The sequence below is a fragment of the Epinephelus moara genome, chromosome 4, assembly GCF_006386435.1.
Source record: "Epinephelus moara isolate mb chromosome 4, YSFRI_EMoa_1.0, whole genome shotgun sequence".
NCBI classification, from domain to species: Eukaryota; Metazoa; Chordata; class Actinopteri; order Perciformes; family Serranidae; genus Epinephelus; species Epinephelus moara.
Window position 1 is genome coordinate 12,963,128 of NC_065509.1, and position 17,259 is coordinate 12,980,386.

At 41.5% G+C, this 17,259-nt stretch overlaps 1 protein-coding gene across 2 annotated transcripts; it reads right to left on the minus strand.

Annotated features, from left to right (window-relative positions):
* Positions 1–286: 286 nt before the first annotated feature.
* Positions 287–17,259, minus strand: brd8b (bromodomain containing 8b). Of its 2 annotated transcripts, XM_050042042.1 has the most exons (19): positions 17,200–17,259; positions 16,118–16,214; positions 14,689–14,758; positions 14,531–14,580; positions 14,287–14,409; positions 14,120–14,200; positions 13,748–13,812; positions 12,196–12,395; positions 11,557–11,748; positions 11,005–11,098; positions 10,565–10,707; positions 9,628–10,066; positions 9,483–9,520; positions 9,196–9,395; positions 8,685–8,777; positions 7,894–7,962; positions 7,376–7,661; positions 4,359–4,403; positions 287–2,394 (listed from the first exon to the last, which is right to left on the minus strand). In XM_050042042.1, exons 1-19 carry the CDS (start codon positions 17,216–17,218, stop codon positions 2,335–2,337), a joined length of 2,364 nt encoding a protein of 787 aa, XP_049897999.1. In that variant the 5' UTR covers positions 17,219–17,259; the 3' UTR covers positions 287–2,334. The 2 variants fall into 2 exon arrangements, with proteins under 2 accessions (XP_049897999.1, XP_049898000.1); XM_050042043.1 differs by lacking the exon at positions 4,359–4,403.

Consider the following 17,259-nt stretch of genomic DNA (forward strand, 5'->3'; position numbering starts at 1 on the left):
GAACTTATGTGCACTGTAAACATGCCGTTTGTCCCTCATACTCATGACATCTGCTGCTAACAGCAATGGAGCCTGATACTTTGGCGTACACAACTTTTTAAGTTTCAAGTTGTTTACAAGTGAGGGAAAATGATTACACAAGGTTCAGTGTGCCAGATTATTTAAGACACTGAATGCAGCTGGTGGCAGCAGATTTCCAAAAAGCTGATGCTGGAAGTCAGGTTGCAAAAGTAAAGTAAAATAATCAAGATAAAATAAATTCCACAGTGAGTACACAACTCTGATCTTTAGGTTTAGATCAAATAATCTTTTTATTTAACAAATGTACAACAGAACACATACATGTATCAGCTATCCAAACACAAAACTCTACATGATCCAGCTCACAGGTACAAAACTTGTTTTTGTACTCTCATCTAACACACATTACACAAACATGTTTTTTTTATGCTATCTACGTAGCACACTCTGGCTACATCCTAAGTAACACATAGGGATGCATCAATACTATTTCAGCAACAACAAACATCCTACGTTTCAGCCCATTGACACACTCAGTGAGACGCCTGCATTGTACATTACAGGTGGAGGTTAAGATGATTCATCAAGTGAACAATATGTTGACTTACTGTGTGTTGTTATATCATTGTTACATGACAAAGCAGGTACAAACTTTAAAAAAACTCTGTTGGTGCTTTCAAAGACACTCGGACATCTGAGCTTTTAAAGCCTGCTGGCAAATGGCAATCTTTTACATGCCAAAAAAAACCCCAATATGCATTTCACCACTTCCATAATAGCATGGATCCTGGACTTTGAAAACATACTTTGTCGATTTTCAGATGCAGAGACTGAAACTGGCCTCAGCAGCACCACACCAGAGTTTTCTTGCATGACTGACCCATAAAAACAAGGTGATTTTGCAGGCAGTAGCCTATTTTCTTCTGGGTTTCAGTTCTGGGTTAAACAAAGACCATGCAGGTCAGATCACAGGTGTGAGATGATACATATAATAAAATAAATGAAAGCAAAAGTAATTTTATCCAATGTTTTAACACTAATTCTCTGACTGCTGACTTTGTGTCTGGAATATGAGAGCTGCTTCAATCAGGTGTGACACTAATAGGCACATCAAGTGTGGAGACGTGCTGCTCTATTTGAAAATGAGCAAAGAATTTAAGTTTAAATTGTATTCCATGAATTACCTTTGTTTTAAAAATACATTTAGCTGGTTTCACGTGTTTCAAATGTCCCAAAATGATCAATTTAAAAATGTTGTCTAACTGAATTTTTTAAACAGTGCATGGTTATTGTGGGATGTGTGGTTTGGGGCTGGGTTGCGCATCTTGTGTCGACTGGTTGGGTCATATGTGCATGTTCCAGAGCGGGTCTGGGAAAATCAGACCCGTGCAAGACTCTATACCACACACGATCTACATAATGAAAAGCAACAAATTGTTTACTGTGACTGATTACATATGTCAGCTGTAATGGAAGCTCACGCCTGCATGAGGGTCGGTAGTGAAACCTAAAATGTGCTTTGGAAATCGGTCAACGTAAATGTAAAGTATATGGAATTTGTGGTTGATGAACAAAATCAGACTGAAACAAGCAAAAACACTGGTATGTTCCTTTAAGTACTGGCCAACAGACTGGAGTCTTCTGATACGTTACTAAACAAAGCAGACATAAACAACCAGTTTAGTGACATCATCAGATTTTCTTAAGCGAATCTCACTCTAACATTTTAGCAGTGATCAAACTGAAAGAAGTCTTGATTCTGGCTGTTGTCAGCCTAGCATGCAGTGCTAGCAATTTGTGGAACTGTACATTGTGATTTGTCATGTGGCCATCCCGGTTGTTGTTGCCGTCTGGTGTCTTTTCAGCCCACACAGATCAATCAGCTAGTATTAATGCATCCACGATTCAACATGATCAAATCTGGCCAGTAGAGCTCATCCTGCGCTTCATCATTTGATCCCAAACAAACGTTTGCTGGTGAAAATGTTCTCTCTCTCTGTCTCACAGTTCTTCGCTGCTCTGTCTCAGCAGAGGGAAATGATGAACTAGTACCTTTGCTGGTGAAATGATACTTGGGGAAAGTGGAGTGAAAGCCCACGGCACGGCACATAAACCAATCATATGAACTGGAGAAGAAGGTCTGTGCAGCCCTCTCAGACACACTGACAGACAGACATACCCATCCAGACTGTCTACACAAAGACTGCACAGTCCTCTTCAGAAAACGACCAAAGTGACCAGTAAGTATTCAGCTCCACCTTCTCTGAGTGACTCTTTGTCTCTCCAAGTGTCTCGTTCTCTGAAATCTCATTTCTATTTCTTCATTTTGAGGTCAGCCTCCATGGCACTACGGCGACCCCTGGTGCCTCCGTCCTGCAGCAGAGTGACATACGAGGAGAAGCAGGGAGAAAGAAACAGAGAGAGCCAGAAAGCAAAAATCACATGAGGATGTAAAAGTCAAAGGTCAGTTGGTGTGAGTGAAGGGAGGCCCGTCGGCGGACCTCCTCACGCGACTGAGCTCTGCACAAAAAACACAGCACAGTCCACCTCGGAAGGCTTCCTCCCCAAATGAAGAACAGAAAAAAAAAACGATGATGATCAAAATTAAAGGAAGAATTCAAAAGAAAAGAAGGAGAAAAGAAATTAGAACATGCAGAGACACAGACAGTCGCACGTGAACAGAAAAACACAGGAAACCAGCATGGGGTCATTAACCGAAGGTCGACGGAAGCTTGGGTGATGAAAGGTTACCTGAGCTTGTGTGTATGGTGAGGATATTGTGTCAAAACAGAACTTAAAGTTTATGAGGGTGGCACGGACAGTGTGTGTGTGTGTGCATGTGTGTGTGTGTGTGTGTGTGTAACTGTCAGAGAGAGGAAGAGTGAGAGACAAAGATGCCCTTTCATTGTTTTCCACACAACACATCTACACAGCTGCACATGGCTGAGTGCTGAGGGACTGGTTCTTTCTTCTTCAGTACTGCTGAGTATTTGATACTAAAGTTTAGTACCTTAATGGTCGTCTTTCACCTTGTCATCACAGCTGTTGTAAAACCTGATAGACCAGGTAACTACTAAAAACAAAGAAACATTAGATAAACAGTCCAGAGTCCAACATGTCTCAAGTTAAAGAAGTCGCGTCATGTTTGACTGACAGGAAATCAAAGAGAAAATAAATACAATCTCATGTAAAAGCCATAAAAACCTATATTACATTATTATTAAGTTACATTTTTGTTAAAGTGACTGTGGCTCAGCTCAAAAAAGGTGATGTCACATACTTCTATTCACCAGTCAGGATTGTTAAACTCTTAAAAAAATACATTATTTATTTCCAACTTTTACTTCCAATTGGTTCCCAATCTTTTGTCATGTCAAGGGCGCCGCACCACTTATTCAGTGATTAGAACTCAAACCTCATCCTGGTGGCAGAACGTGTTGCTGTGGAAATATTGTGCCCACCCTCCGGTGAGTAAATGGCTTTAATCTGAACCGTATAACCCCTTTAGCATTATTTACTATATTAGCTCTACTGGCCATGCTGACAGTAAAAAAAAAAATTCTAGAGGGGTTTTATATCTCAAAATTGAGCCTCTTACTCAACAAGGCGAGCTCAGGGGACACTAAAGGGTGGAGGGCAATGTTTCCACTGCAGTGCTGTTGGGTTGGGACCCTGGGTGTATTAAGGGACAGCATTACTAGCAGTAATGGCCACATGAGTGGTGCCGCTAGCTAGCTCCTACCAGACCCAGGTGGTGTGCAGTACAGTAAACTGAAGAGCAGCAAAATTAACCCATATTCTCTGCAGTTAACAGATTAAAGGTTAATTGTTGCCATCCCTAATTGATACAGATTAGGTCATGGACCTCTATTTGATGAGATTTACCTTCAGGGACCTCCATCTGAAAAGTTTTAGGTTATTAGATTAAGACTGGAGTTCGACAGCTGCCAATACAGATGATGAGATAAGAACTCTTACGTCTCTAACTCACATTAGGTTTACTTGGAACCCCCTGGAACTCCCTCAAGGACCCCTGAGGACCCCTGGACTCCTGGTTGAAAACACCTGCTTTAAATCATATTAGCTTAGACTTTAAATTAGGAGAAATCACTCTAATGACTTTCTGTACTAGTTTTATTTCTGGAGCAGTTATGTTTCCTTAATGCCACTAAAATCAAACTGAATCGAGAGAAAGAAAAGAGATGAGAGGTACAGACAGATGTGTACATAGCATGTTACGTGTGTGTGTGTGTGTGTGTGTGTGTTTGCGTTGAGACAAGCGTGTGCGGAGCGTGGCCTGGTTCTGGTGCAATCTGAGGGAGAACCTGAATACTTACAAAAAGAGAGAGAAGGAAAGCAGGAGAGGCCATTGGGACACTGTCCTGTAGGAGGACAAACATTGGAGTGAGAAAGAGAGAGAAAACACACACATGTGCGTGAGAAAGCAAGTTTCATACAAGTCGGCGAAAAACACAGAAGCACGCCAAGGTACAAGCGTCCAATCGACCGCTGCACGGCACATACACACACACAAAAAAGACAGACAGACAAACACTCTCATATGCAGATAGTACACAGTGAGATTATAAACAGATAGATAGACAGACATAGATATAAACACACCTGAGACAATCAGGCACGTACATGAGCAGGAAAGCACACTCTCACACACACATACACATCTTTAAGGCAGCTCACAAACACCACACCACAGTTCCCATCATGGCTCCTATGAAAAATATCTTGACTTCTGTTCAGTCATAGCACCTAAACGGATGTTACTTGTATTATTGTTTAGCTAAGTAAAGTCCTAAAAAGGATGTGACAGTTTAATGTCATCCCCAGTGTGCTATGGAGAAAAAGACAAATAGAAGATTAAAGCATTTATGACATTTGTGTCACGGTTTGTTAAATACATTCTGTAGAGTAAACTATTTGCAAAATTCACCTATACTTCTGAACTTTCTACGAAAATGTTGCAAACTCCCAGATATCTCCTGTCTGGAACTCATATTTCTAAATTCCATGATACTTCAAAAATGCCATGACTGACAGGAACCCTGTTAGACACACACACACTCACACATACACACAAGATTCCCACAGTCACACAGTTAAGAGAAACTAATACACTCATACACACAGCAGCAAATATGAACATTTTTGCGGACGATAACAGACAGACAGACAGACAGACAGACGAGTCAGTGACAGGCAGATGCAGACAGACAGAAGTTAGTGAGGAGAGGTGCAGCCAGCATGCAGGACATGAATCAGCAGGGAAGTCAACACCAGGAATTATTCCACTGAAGCACATCGTAGCGAGCCGAGAGGAGACAGACAACTGCACCGAGTTGTCTTAAGTGTCCTGTGTATTCAACAATGTGTGCATGTCTGACTGGCATGATTCTGGCAGGTATATTACATGTAATCAGTGTCAAGCTTTTGAGAGATTGGCACAATGGTCAGCCTGCATCACTAGCCATGTTTCATTTTAGGTGTCAAGAAAAACTTTTCTGAAGTGAATAAACTAGGCTAAGCAGAGATAATTTTGCTTAACGCATGGCTGTAATCGCCAGGAGTAGAGATTACGAACCCGAAACAAAACAAGTCCTCCTGGCCATCTAACTATCTACGAGAGAAAAATGGAGAGTCTTTCAGGAATTTGTTTCAACTGGGGAAGTTTTAATTGTTCTTTCATGTCAGCCAGTACTGGCCACGTCTCATGTTGTTCAGAGACAAAGGAACATTTTTCGTTATGGGAATATCTGGAAAAACCCAGAAACTGGAAACAGCTGATCAGTCATGTGAGTTTAATGTTTGGTACATCAGAAATGTTCCGAAAAGGTGTTTCCATATCCCATTTAGTACATCAACGATTTCTGCCAAAGCAAAAAACAACTTTTTTTAACTACTTTTTTTGTGCATTTGAGGAAGTTTGATCAGATGTTGGCATTTCCATACAGCTTTTCTAATGCTATACTTCAAATGCACATGAAAATATGTCTATGGAAACATGGCTACTGGCCCAGCTAAGTCACACTTATATAGCTCAGTAACAGTAGGCTACACAGTAATTAGTGTGGCACGATTCAGCTAAAGTAAGATCATAGGATCGACCATATCGGACTTCTCGACAACAACACGGCTCATCTCAAGTGGTGTATCCTAATGAATTAACTTGACAAAATGACAAGACCAAGAGTTTTGTTTCATAAAGTTGGATAGAGGTTCTTTAAATTCATCAATATAGAAGTGGCATGGATTCAACGTATGTGATGTCCTTTTGTATTACTGTTTAATGTGATGTCATGCTAAGTAAAATATCACACTCTTTGCAGAACAGAGGGTGAGACTGTTATTCCTATAATCTGAGGCAGTGCATGTTAGTTATATTCATATTAGCAAATTATCCCGTATTGATGGAGGGAAACAACACACAGACTTTATCAGTGGTGATCAATACTGTTTTAGGATCAATATTACAATCTGTAATACAGCAAGGAATAGAGTTTAAAAACAGCCAAGTCAAGGCCTTGAATTTGTCATGTGACAGTGCTCTTAAAGTACTCCATTAAAATGTTTTAAAGGACTTCAATATCAGTCATCATGGTGAATTGAGACATGTAAAGCATTATTCAGGTATCTATTGAGACGTATTTTGGTATAAATTGGAGAACCACAATGACCGTATGGCTAGTTCAACAAATCTGCGACAAATATGGCAACGTGTTCTCTCTATACTGACTGTGTAACATATCTATTCATGACTTTCCACAAAGCATATTTGACCTGTCCTAGAAATAGTAACATTCTGTTCAGTAACAGGAACATTGTTACTGTATATTCCTGTATCTTTACATATTTTACATGGTATTAATCTGCTTTACAAATAACTATCCATCTCTGAGACCACCTTCAAATAATCACATTATTTAAAGCCACACACACAGGTGTTTTCAATTATTCTGATTAGACCTCTTCTCTGGTTAAAGTTGGGTGGAGCTGCTGTATGCATGCAGTTTGTGCTGTGGAACACATATATAGTGGTGGAACACAACTTCAAGTGTTTAAAAAAATGCCTGACAAGAAGTTTAATCTCACAAAGTAAGTGTAACACCTGAGTGAGTGCACTATGGCTGCGTGACTGACTGCAGCAGCTCCTCCATTAGCTGCACGTTCTTCCTGGTTCACTGTTGATATTTTGAAACTCAACACATTCCTCAGTTGAGGTTCAAACATTAGCAGTGACATTTATTGACTTGAAGGTTTATAGAGTGCTTTATCGAAATCAGACTTGTTTGACACTTTAAAGGGAATTCTAATTTACGCCCCAACAAGTCGTCCAACCCACCTTCTCAGCTGGCTCCCCGGGCTTACGGTTTCCTTCCCTGCCACGGAGGCTCTTGGCGGAGATGGCACTCTCCGAGGTCTGCATGATAAGCTGGGTGGCCAGGAACTGCTGGACGTGCTCCAAGACGTCACGTTGCATCTCCAGTGCCATGTGGTACACATCGTGGTCCGACGAGTTGTACATGACGGCATTCTGAAACATCAGCATAATGTCGCGCTGGAACTCTGCTGTTGTGCGGATCACGCCGGACTCAATGTTCTTCTTGATGGCTGACAGGTCCATGGGTCTGGAGCAGGATGGATGGTGGGAGGAAGACATGCGTTTAATACAAACAATCAACGTTATTTAGTATTACTATATTCCACTGTTTAAATAAAGGTCATCACTTTTTGCTCCAATAGAGAATTTTGGTGCAGCATGAATGCACTACAGTCACTTCAGATTCTGTTAGAATACATTCATATGTATGTGCATGTGAGATGCAATTTCACTACAAAAGGAAGTGAGTGTGTTCTTACCTGTGTACGATGCTATGGTAACCAGGTGCGATGTCATCTGACACAGGCTGCAAGAAGACACTGGCATACCTGAGAGAAACATAAATTCATGACACTGTAAGACATCAGTTTCCCTTTAACTGCTGGGGAGGTGATTTTTCTTTAGTGCTTTTGTTCTAGACCAAACCATGCTTTACCATGACTAAGTCTAAAAAAATAAAAGATGAAGAAGAAAAAGTGAACACTAGCATCTAATTTTTGCAACAGTGGGCAAGAAACTTTCAAACGAATGCTATTTTGCAAAGGGGGAACAATAAAGCAACAAAATGCTGAATAAACAGCTGGAAGACAGTGGAGTTCAGTCCTGATGTTGGCTTATTTATGTCCTCGCTTGTGTGCTCCCAACGTATATTTAGCTGTGATTTTAGTTGACATTATGTTTGTCACTCTTTTGTTTGCAGGCTGTATATATACTCAATTTTGACTGTTTTTACGCAAAAATATATTAACACATTCATTAAACTAAACACAATAGATTGATTTAATACCATCGTGTTGGTAAATGACATTTACAAAGAAACAAAATAAGCTGAATGAATAAATAAATGTGGGAAACATAAATGAATGGACATAATAGCCACTAAAACTGATTGTCCTCTGTTAAATAAGAGTTGTTGCTGACATGCAACAGCTTAATACAGTCAGGATGGTTTGTGCGTCACTAAAAAAAACTTTCCGAAACTGACTGTGAGGTATTTCTACAGTAATCTGACAAACAAAGACTTTGTTCATTGTTGAGGTTTAAGCTCCACCTGTGGTTGGCTGCGGCTCTCCACACCAGCATAATGGCTTTCTTCCAGATCTTCTGGGCCTGCACTGCCTCCTGGTCCTCACCACACGTAGATCTGATGCGTAGAGAGAGAGGAAGTGAAAACAGCGTGGGAATGAAGAGAGAATTGTTAAGCGTACAGCAATGGAAACAAGAAGCAGAAGAGAAATAAGAAGTAGAAATAATGCACACTCTTAGAATTTTTATGTCAGCAGCCAAAGACTGCTTAGCTCAGAGAAACAGAGTCCTAATTTGATTCAAAGGTCACAATATGAATACTCATGACTAATGCCAGCTAAGCTTGATCTACTTTTAAAGCAGAATTTCTCCCGAAATAGTTGCGGTAAGGGCAGGGGTTATCTTAGGACATGGCCCTGGAGTCACACTTTATATGACATTTTACCCAGCAGACAAAAATGGTTAGCATGACACCCACATCACTATTATAACAGAGATCGTCCTTTCTGCACCCATGAACACATGTGGACACCTACAGCTGGGAAGATGAGGCCGGACTGCTGGCCAGTGAATCTGCTGTGTAGCGTTGGGAGGGTGGGCCGTAACCGTCTTCACTCTCGCTGGCTGCCCGCTCCACCTCTGACAGATAGGGACCCTCCCCCTCTCCGCACTCCTCTTTCAGCTCCATCCCTTCCTCTGGGTCACCCTCACTCCCTGCTTCCTCCTCCTTCACCTCCTGGGTTTAAGAACACACACACGAAGAGTAAAATGACTGTGTTTTACAAAGGCTGCGCGTGTATGTACATGTGCTTTAGTGTGTCACCTTGGACTCCTTCCCCGACACAGAGCTGTCCTCAGAGTCTGTGGGACAAAAAGGAGAGGAGGATTAGAAGGACATAACTATATAAGCATGACTTCTGTGTGTGTGTGTGTGTGTGTGTCCGTGTCCATGTGAGTACACCACCCACCTAGGCAGGGCGGGTTGGGCTCCGGCTGGCTCCATTCCTCTCCTTCACTCTTGACCGTCGCTTCAGTGACCTCCTTCCCTGCCGCGCCCTCCTCCGTGACCTCACTTCCTGTTGCACCGTCGTCAGAGGTGACAGAAGAGGTGACATCACTTCCTGCCACCTCAGGTCCCTCACAGTTTCCCTTCAGCTGTTGTTCTCTTTTAGTTTCTGGTTGACTCTGGGGCTCTATGCTGGCAGGAATCAGGGCTGATATTGTGGCCGCATTCTGAGGCTCCTGTGTGGGATCAGAGTCTTGGACTGTGGGTGCTGGGTCTGAAGCCTTCAGTTCCTGCGTCTCCCAGGGGCCAGGGAGGGTGTGTCCTTCTGAGACGGCCTCTTCGCAGAGAGAGAGCGCTGCTTCCACTGCTGCTGCGTCCAAGGCCTCCACAGAGTCATCGACCTGGGAAGAAGGAGGGGAGGACAGAAAACAGTGATTGAGAAAATGTTGTTTATGTTACGCTATGCAGTACCTACAGGTCTTTTTCTGCGCTCAGACTTAGTCACAACAGGTCAAACATTTGATTTTTTGCACATGCATAAAGTACAGGATAAGGTGTCTGAAATACTGACTGAATGAATGTCATGCTTCTCTACAGTATGTAAACAACGAAAAAAATGTCACCAGAAAAAGGTCATCAAATAGGGAGCGATCCTAACAGCAGCAAGTCTCTCTTTGGTTACAGTATAAGAATACAAATTAAGAGTCTGGTGCTAGGATACTCTTCATACAGAGCAGGTCTAACAGCATACCCTTCACTTAATTTACAGAGGCCAAACAGTTTCACAATTTAGTCTAACAAACTCTCCAGTTTAAATGAATGAAAAAGGAAACCAACTCTGATCCTGGTCTTTCATAGTGAATGGGGCAGACTGTTTTGTAAATGAGCACAGTATGTACCTTCTCCTCTATGATGGCAATGATGTCTCCTACTGTCTCCAGGTCCAGTTCGTCTCCCATGTAAGACACTGCTACAAGGTCCTCTTCTACCAACCCCGTCTCCTCACCGAGCTCTGCCTTCACTGCAGCTTCTGCTTCACCCTCTGCAAACACACACAGAGGAGTAAACAAAAACATGCAAAGTAATTATTAACCCAAACCTGAACCCAGAATTGTTATATTCTATACACCATGAATAGTGCAGGTCAAGATCCTTTCTCTTTAATCTATGCCATTTTATTTTTAAACACAGAACCATGAATGCATCGGGCAATGAAAGCCACTTCTGCACTGAGCTACAAAAGGCAGACTCCTTCCTGTGAGTTAGGTAAGGCAAACACAGTCAGACACAGCAAGTGACCGTAATTTGTGTAACTAACAGTTATGCTAAGTATATTTACCTGTGATGACATCATGACCAGGTGGTAAAGCAGTGGCTGCGGTGGCTGTTTGTACTCCATTTGTGAGGGTTCCAGTAGAATCTCCTTCCCCAACCTGACATCAGTGAATACAAGAATAACACAAAAGTCAGCTTTTATTCCAGTTTGGCTGTGACTCTTAGACCCACTGAGAACAAAGAAGTATATTAACTGACAAAAGTTAGAATAATGTGAACCTGTAATGTTTGATAGATACGTAAGTGTGATAATGCTGATGTTGAAACATGTGTCAATATCCAAAAGACTGTGAGGTGAAAAAATAATAAGTCTTCAAAACCTGCATAACCAATCATCTATATCCTCATTAGGCTGTAACAGCCATTTAAAATGATTTATATACAATGATTACCTTCTGAACTGCACGCTGACATTTTAAGGGTATTCCTACAGTTGTTGTATATGTTGTATATCACAGGGAGAATTAAATACAGCATCTTTGAGGCATTCAAGATTTTCACTTTCCGATATTCTTGTAGTTTTGGATGTTATGACCCAAGCTAAGCTGGCTCTCACCAGGCGGGGGCTGGCCGAGATGAGGTTGCCTTTTTTCAGCAGTTCTGACAGGAGAGGCGAGGGCGGCGGTGTTGCCTTTTGCGTTAGGAGTCTCTTTTGTGCTGAGTCATCCACTAAAGCGGCCAGGCCTCCATCTTTGTGCCCTGGGCCTGGAGCATCCGTCGCTGGAAGAAACACTCCGACCCCCTGGGCCTGGCAGAGGCAGCAAAGACTCAGTGAGAGTGGTTGGCACAGTGAGCTGTAATATCTCAACTATTTCCTTCCAGAAGGAGCTGTGACTGCCAGAAACACCATAATGTGAGGTTATCTTTTTCCACTGACTCATAATGAGACAAGTTGGAGATGCAGAAAGGTACTTTTTTGGAGTCAATCTCAAGATACTTTTGTCAATAGACACACCAAGGACTTTAATTTGACTGGCAGTTTACAGTATATGTGACAAAATCCCAAATCTATTACAGCTATGCCTTATTTATACCTCAGTGCATCAACTGAAGTGCAGTAACGTCGAGTACTGATACGTTCCTTGAAATATATTCCGTACTAAAAGATGATACAAATAGTAGCATAGAGAAGGTACTGGAAATGTTTTTGCAAGCAAGATATGGCAAATACTGTTCTGTATGAATATGTTCTTACAACTGAGTGGGTGGTAGTGGTGGTGGTGGTGGTGGTGGTGGTGGTGGTGGTGTCATCGGAGCCAACACCCCCTGTATCCATGGGCGGCGTTGGGGCCGAAGAGTCGGCCTGAGAGTCCATGGTGGGGGGGCTGGCACCCAGAGGAGAACGGACAGTTACACTTGGCAGACGCTTAGGTGTGTTTTTCACCGCCTGACGAGCTGTGATGGAGAGAGAGGATCAACTTGTTCAAGGACACAGGAAAAAACTGCAGCATAGAAATCATAAGCAAGGCATCATGTGATGGCACCGTCATGTCAACCTGAGCACATCAGGGAAAAAATCCTTTGTCTTAACAAGTGGAAAGAAATATTCCAGAAGAGGGCAGAGAAAAGCGTTTGAGTAGTTGCACGTGTTGCATTTAGACTGAGAATGTCCTCACTGGAATATAGATTTAATATACCAGTTTACAAATGTTCTTTATGGAACACTGTTTATTATTAAGACTGTGATGAATATGTGTGATCAGCACGCCTCCAGTTTGGAGAAGCAGACAGGAGTACCGCCCGTAAGCAAAGCAATGTCTGCTGTGGATGGGGACAGCAGCTAAGCACATTGTGGCCGCTTAGGGAAAAAAGCGTATGCTATATTCACTTTGCTGAACTGAAGCTTTAATCGGTGCTCTCTCCAAAGCAACCAGACTCCTTTGACAATAGCAGTAATTTTACCTCACAGAACACAGGAGTTGCTGGTCTGTTGCTGCCTCCATCAGTTAGTTAGTTTGTGTTATTGTGTGACTTTGGCGTTTTAATGGGTTAGTTCAGATTCACCAAAGTCACATAACAACACAAACTAACTAACTGATGGAGGCAGCTGTAGACCAGCAGCTCCTGTGTTCTGCAAGGTAAAATTACTGTTTTTGTCCATGGAGTCTGGCGGCTTTAAAGAGAGCAGATAACTATTTCAGTTCCCTGTTGGAAAGGGCTTTCTGACAGCAAGGTAAAGCAGTGAAAATATTCTAAATATAGCATACACTTTTTTTTGGATGGGAATTTTTTCTGGTGGCTAAAATACATTTAGCTACTGCCCATATTCACAGCAGTACAATGCTTAGCTTCTGTGGTGATACTCCCGAACGCTTCTCTTAACTGGGGGCATGCCGACCTCCATCTAATGTAGGTAATTCACTGACTATGGATAAGTATCTCATATAAGCCCGCTCAAAAAAAATTCTAACTATCTGTTTAACAATGTCATGAAACTGTACAACACTGCAATTTCTATGAAGTTTGTTAAATGCTTTGCTTGGTAAATAGCAGCTATTTATTTTCTAAAGCTCTCACACCTTGAAAGCGGCTGTATTTGGCAATAAGACATGTTGACAGAAATCTAGTGAAATTTAGCATAACTGGTGCAACTCCAAAATCTCTGTCATAGTATGCCAGACCATGTGTGGGGAATGACACAATGGCAACACCTATCATCGAGTAAGTTCCAACAAATACCAGGAGGATCCAAGATATTCAGATTGACATATTTCAACAGGTCTTCACAGTGTGCAGACTGCACCTACCTTGGTACGCTGTTTCTGTGGCTTTCCTCTTCTGTTCTGCTTCGTCCTCATCCTGCTTCTTTTTTCTAAGGTTGGAAAATCACAGTTTAATTTTGGAAGATGGTATACAGGATGATATGTTGGCAAAAAGGAAAGGAGTAGGATAGTGGCTGAAAAGCTGCAGAACTGACTGGGTGACCCCTCTCCCGTGTTTTGTAATAACTGCTGGGGTGTCGTTGAGCCATTAGCCACTCTAATGTCACTGCTCAGTTGCCAACAGAGACTGTGTCGAATCAAATCACCCCCTCTCAATACCCTCTAAATAAGATTCATCTGCCTCTGCAGCTAACTAAAGATCTCCTTATAAAGCAGAAGAACTGATACGAGTCTTACAATGTGATTTCTGCCCACAGCTCCTTCAACTGGGAGTCCATGTGACCCGTCTGTATCAGATCCACCTCTTTCTTCAACTTTCTGTCAGGGCAAATGAGGGTTAAAGGTCATGTCTCACACTTCTGAAACATCTTTCAAGTGGTTTTCTTTTAAGTGTGTGTGTGTACCTGTACTGTTCTTGTGTGTCTCGCAATAGTTTTTTCAGTTCCTCTATCCTCTCTGTGGTTAGCCTACGAACGATGACATCTTCAATGGTTTCGACCACTTCACCCTTCTCACCACGCTTACGCCTAGAGGACACAAGCACTTTAAGTCAGCTCACAAAATATTTTACCTGTGATAACAAACAAAAGTGACATTATTATAATTCCGCGTGTAGCTGTGTGTCTGTGACTGTATTATCATACTGACTTTGGTGCTTCTGTGGCCTCTAGCAGCTCTGAGTATTGTGAGGCACAGTGCTGAGAAACAGAGAGAAGATGTTAGTCACGGCCTGAGTGGAGCTCAGCGTAGTTATCTGCTAAAAACACAAATGGAGGAAATGTTTTGTAAGTCTATAGCTTTCTCACCTTCTGTGAGAACCAGTCAGGTGGACGGCCAGGCTCTGAGAAAGGCTTGATGGCTCTACTTACAGACACCCTGGAAGACAGAGAGAATAAACACACATGGTGAGGAAAAAAAAATCTGAAAATAAATACATGCAGTAACAGAGGAAATGCATTCAAATTAAGAATAAATGAAAACAAGTAAAAGTGAAGTCCACCATACTGTGGGGGAAAAAAGTCATGATCATATGAGCATTGGCACAGTTCATTGAAAACAAAATTATGGACAGTAGCTGTCAAAGGATCCTTATTTCAATTAACTGTTAAAAGGGTTCAGCTAATACGTTATTCAATAAAATAACTTGATATGGATCTTTTCCTACAGAGTACTTATTGATTTTAAAGTCACATACCACCCACTTAACAAGATCCTACCTGTCACCATTCAGACACTGTAAGTTGCCCAAGTCTGACATCTAGTGGCAACAACTGAGACTAAGAGATTCAACAGAACACATCACTAATACTATTACACCATGTCCTACAGGATGGACATACCTAGATAATGTATGTGAGTTAATATGCTCTTAAGGTCCAGGGCGTAAGATTTAGAGTGCTTTAGAGGTATCTAGCAGTGAAGATTGCACATTGCAACCAGCTGAAATTTCTCTCTGGTAGAATTCCTACAGTGTTCACTGTTCAGGAGGTTTTTACAGGGAGACAAATTATCCGCAGTGGTCTCTTCCTTTCCAAAACAAACAGACCAGGAGATTTAAACTCATAAAAACACAAAACAAAGCTGTTTCACGCTGAAAAATCATCACACTCTCGTCTTGGGAGGGGCTCTCTACTACGGTGGCTGCTGTGAAAGCACAAATCTGGCTCAGTCTAGAGCCACTGATTGGTTTGTCCATTCTGAGCTACTGTAGAAACATGGTGGACTCCCTGGAATAGGGCCTGCTCCCTATGTAGACATAAACAGCTCATTCTAAGGTAACAAAAACACAACTATTCTTAGTTTAAGGGAATTATACACTAATGAACACATACTTTTATTATTATATTCCATTTATACAAATATATCCCCCTAAATCCTACACATTAGACCTTTAAAGAGAGCCTCTTATATGAGGCAAATCCACATGTGTAATGATAAGTTGATGCTCTTTTTTTGTTAATGTAGTGTAGACAGATCACTGTTGTTGATGGTTTTGTTGAGGTCAAAGATACTTGGACTGATTTGTTTGCAGCGAATAGTTTGTGTAGACAGCATCTTTTAAATACTTTAAAATGTATTGGGTGATTTTCTATTTCTCTCTTCTCCTCATTGTGCCCAATATATGGATGTTCTGATACAACAGAGATTTGCCTGTTGTCTTATTAACTGTGACTGCACCCTTTGTGAATGCTAAAAAAAAATCAGAGTGAATTGTAAAGTAGATTTTCTTCTTACCAGTTTTGGTCACCACTCCTCATGACAGAAGAGGCCAGGCACAGTTTCTCCCTGACTGACCAGGGCTCTGTTGGCCCTACATTCAGTATCTTGTGTTCTGTGGAAAAAAAGTACAAATACACATAAAAATCATTACATGTCCAGATATTTTTGGCAGCCTCTGGTAACTGAAATGCTTTATTTCAGGGCAAAAACAATGAGCCATTAAAGTCCAGATACAATAACGGCCAACCTCAACCCCAGAGTAAATACATTTGGCCCATTTCGCTGTATTTTCGGTGGAGTCCTTTAATCGCTCTGTCCGGTTTCATTATGTCATTCAAAAAATATACACACAACACAGTCTTAAAAATGGGCACAAAACACACGGATTAAAAGGCATTATAATGAATATAGTACCCTCTGTCAGAGCTGAAAATTAAGATGTCTTCATTTCAGTCTCTACGTTAATTAACAAAATGAGCCTCAGGATAAGTAACGTTATTTGTATTGTTTTGGTTTCCTCCGGAACACTTTGTTTACAGTAACGCACACTAGTTACGTGACGGTCTTGTCCCTCACAACCCAAATAAACCAAACAGTCTGTGGGGAATTAGCTAATGATGTTAACCATAAATATATATGATAGCCGCGCTAGTTAGCTAATTTATTGTTTATCAAAGTTAGCTTGCTAGCTACTGTTAGCTCAGTTAGATTGTTGACACTAACTTGCTAGCTGATATCGTTTTTGGGGGGATGCTTTTAAGACTTATTACCGCACTTTGCATTTTTCTAATACGTGTTGGGGCTTGAAAGCAACAAATAAAGCTAATTAAAAACAGTTGTTGTAAGCTATGGCGCTGTAGACAGTAACATACACTTAATACACTAATATTTAAGCGGTAGCGTTAGCTTAGCCGTGTTGATTACGGGGGACACATTCACGGGACACACACGGCTACACGGTGTAACGTTAACGTTTTATCACTAAGTTACAGGGTCCGACCAAATTAAATGAACAGCAATGTTTGGAGTTTGTTTACTGATAGTTCTGCTGCAAAATGACAAAGAAAATCGAGAAAGAGTTGGAAAATATTACTCACTGCCGATACCGCTCGCCATTTCTTTTGTGATAAGGCCGTGAGCACAACTTCCGCCGGACA